The following is a 1,741-nucleotide window of genomic DNA, read 5'->3' as shown; positions in this document are numbered from 1 at the left end:
TCGGCTGCTGGAGGCGGAACTTCAGCAGGAGGCTCTTTTAAGAGTCTCTTCAGCTGAGGTGGGCTCTGCTTTAGCAGGAGCCTCATCTCCAGGAGCCTCTTCTGCTGGGGAAGGCTGTACTTCAACAGGAGCCTCTTCAGCTGCTGGAGGCTGAACTTCAGCAGAAACCTCTTCTGCAGTAATCTCCTCAGCTAGTGGAAGTTGCACTTCAGCAGAGCTCTCTTCTGCAGCAGGAGGCTGTACTTCAGCTGGAACATCTTTCCCATCTTCTAAAAGTACTGGAGCATCTTTTTTGGTTGGTGGAATAGATAAAGCTCTGTTAATACTTTGCTGCCTAATTTCTTCGCTGTTACTTGTTGTGGGTTGAAATTCAGGATGTTCAGTAACAAAAATCTTCCCTGAGGATTGAGTTTCTGTGCACCTTCCTTTGACTTTGAAAACGGATTACTTGGCCAGCCAATAACCACTATCTCTGATTCACTAAAGTTTGTCTGCTCTTCCTTGTCTACTTTTTCTTTTGTTTTTTCTTTTTTATTATGTGCTGTGAAGCTTGATTTTTTTTTTAATTCATCTATCTATCTATTTATTTATTTATTTTTGGCTGAGTTGGGTGGTTTTTTTTGTTGCTGGGAGTGGGATTTCTCTAGTTGTGGTGAGTGGGAGCTACTCTTCATTGTGGCGTGTGGGCCTCTCATTGCGGTGGCTTCTCCCATTGCTGAGCATGGGCTCTAGGTGCGCGGGCCTCAGTAGTTGTGGCACATGGGCTCAGTAGTTGTGGCTTGCAGGCTCTAGAGTGCAGGCTCAGTAGTTGTGGCTTGCAGGCTCTAGAGTGCAGGCTCAGTAGTTGTGGCCCATGGGCTTAGCTGCTCCACGGCATGTGGGATCTTCCCGGACCAGGGCTCAAACCCATGTCCCCAGCATTGGCAGGTGGATTCCCAACCACCGCGCCACCAGGGAAGCCCTACTTTTTCTTTTTAAGGAATGTTCATCATTGTCCAGTCTCCAGTACAACTGATCTGCTGGGATCTGTCTGTTTTGAGTTGAACTGAGTGTCTGCTTGGTGGAATTTTTACTTCCTGAACACTCTCTGGAAATTCAGGGGCTGCTTCTCCAATAGCTTCTCCAATAGCTGGCTTTTCTTCAGGTACCACTGTTTCACAAACTGACTTGATTTCTTCTTCTTTCTCTTCTGCAGTAGTTTCTGTCTGCAGAGATTTATCAGTCATATCATGTACATGCTTTCTCTTTGTCCAAGTTTGCTGAAGTTGAGAAGACACTCTATGACATTCATAGTTGAATTTGCTTCCAGGAATATCACCAATACTAAGGGTACCTTTGGGGCCAGATGACTGTGGTATAGACAAGTGTTTCTTTTTCTCTGTCACTTCAGTCTGCTGGGATTTATCTACCATTGGTTGGCTGGGTCATCTTCTCTTTCGAATTTCTTGCCTCCCTGCTGAGATAGGGCGATCAGATTCATCACTTTGTTCCATTTCTAAGACTGGTAGAATTCAAACTTATCAATCTTCAAGTAATTAATCATCAAGAATGACAAATTTACCAGATAGTTAAGCCTTTGCCTTCCTCATTAAGTGTTGTTCTGTTGAGCTACCTCAGAAAAAAGTAATTCATAAATTACTGCATTCTGTACTACACTCTTGTTGGATCCCACCTCACTTAGTAAGCATCTTTCCTGTTTAGTCTCTGGTATGACTAAATATAACTTCTAGAAGTTTCCCTA

The 1,741-nt window shown here is 44.1% G+C and overlaps 1 protein-coding gene across 1 annotated transcript in view; it reads right to left on the bottom strand.

Annotated features, from left to right (window-relative positions):
* Positions 1-1,493, bottom strand: part of FSCB (fibrous sheath CABYR binding protein) — a 2,185-nt gene extending 692 nt beyond the window's left edge. Inside the window, 3 exon segments of the mRNA XM_007472240.1 lie at positions 27-410; positions 413-505; positions 944-1,493. Of these exon segments, the coding sequence (XP_007472302.1) occupies positions 27-410; positions 413-505; positions 944-1,493 (1,027 nt within the window).
* Positions 1,494-1,741: the final 248 nt, after the last annotated feature.

This window comes from Lipotes vexillifer, unplaced genomic scaffold, assembly GCF_000442215.2.
Source record: "Lipotes vexillifer unplaced genomic scaffold, Lipotes_vexillifer_v1.1 scaffold190, whole genome shotgun sequence".
In the NCBI taxonomy this organism is placed as follows: Eukaryota; Metazoa; Chordata; class Mammalia; order Artiodactyla; family Lipotidae; genus Lipotes; species Lipotes vexillifer.
This window is presented reverse-complemented; position numbering and strand designations above follow the sequence as displayed.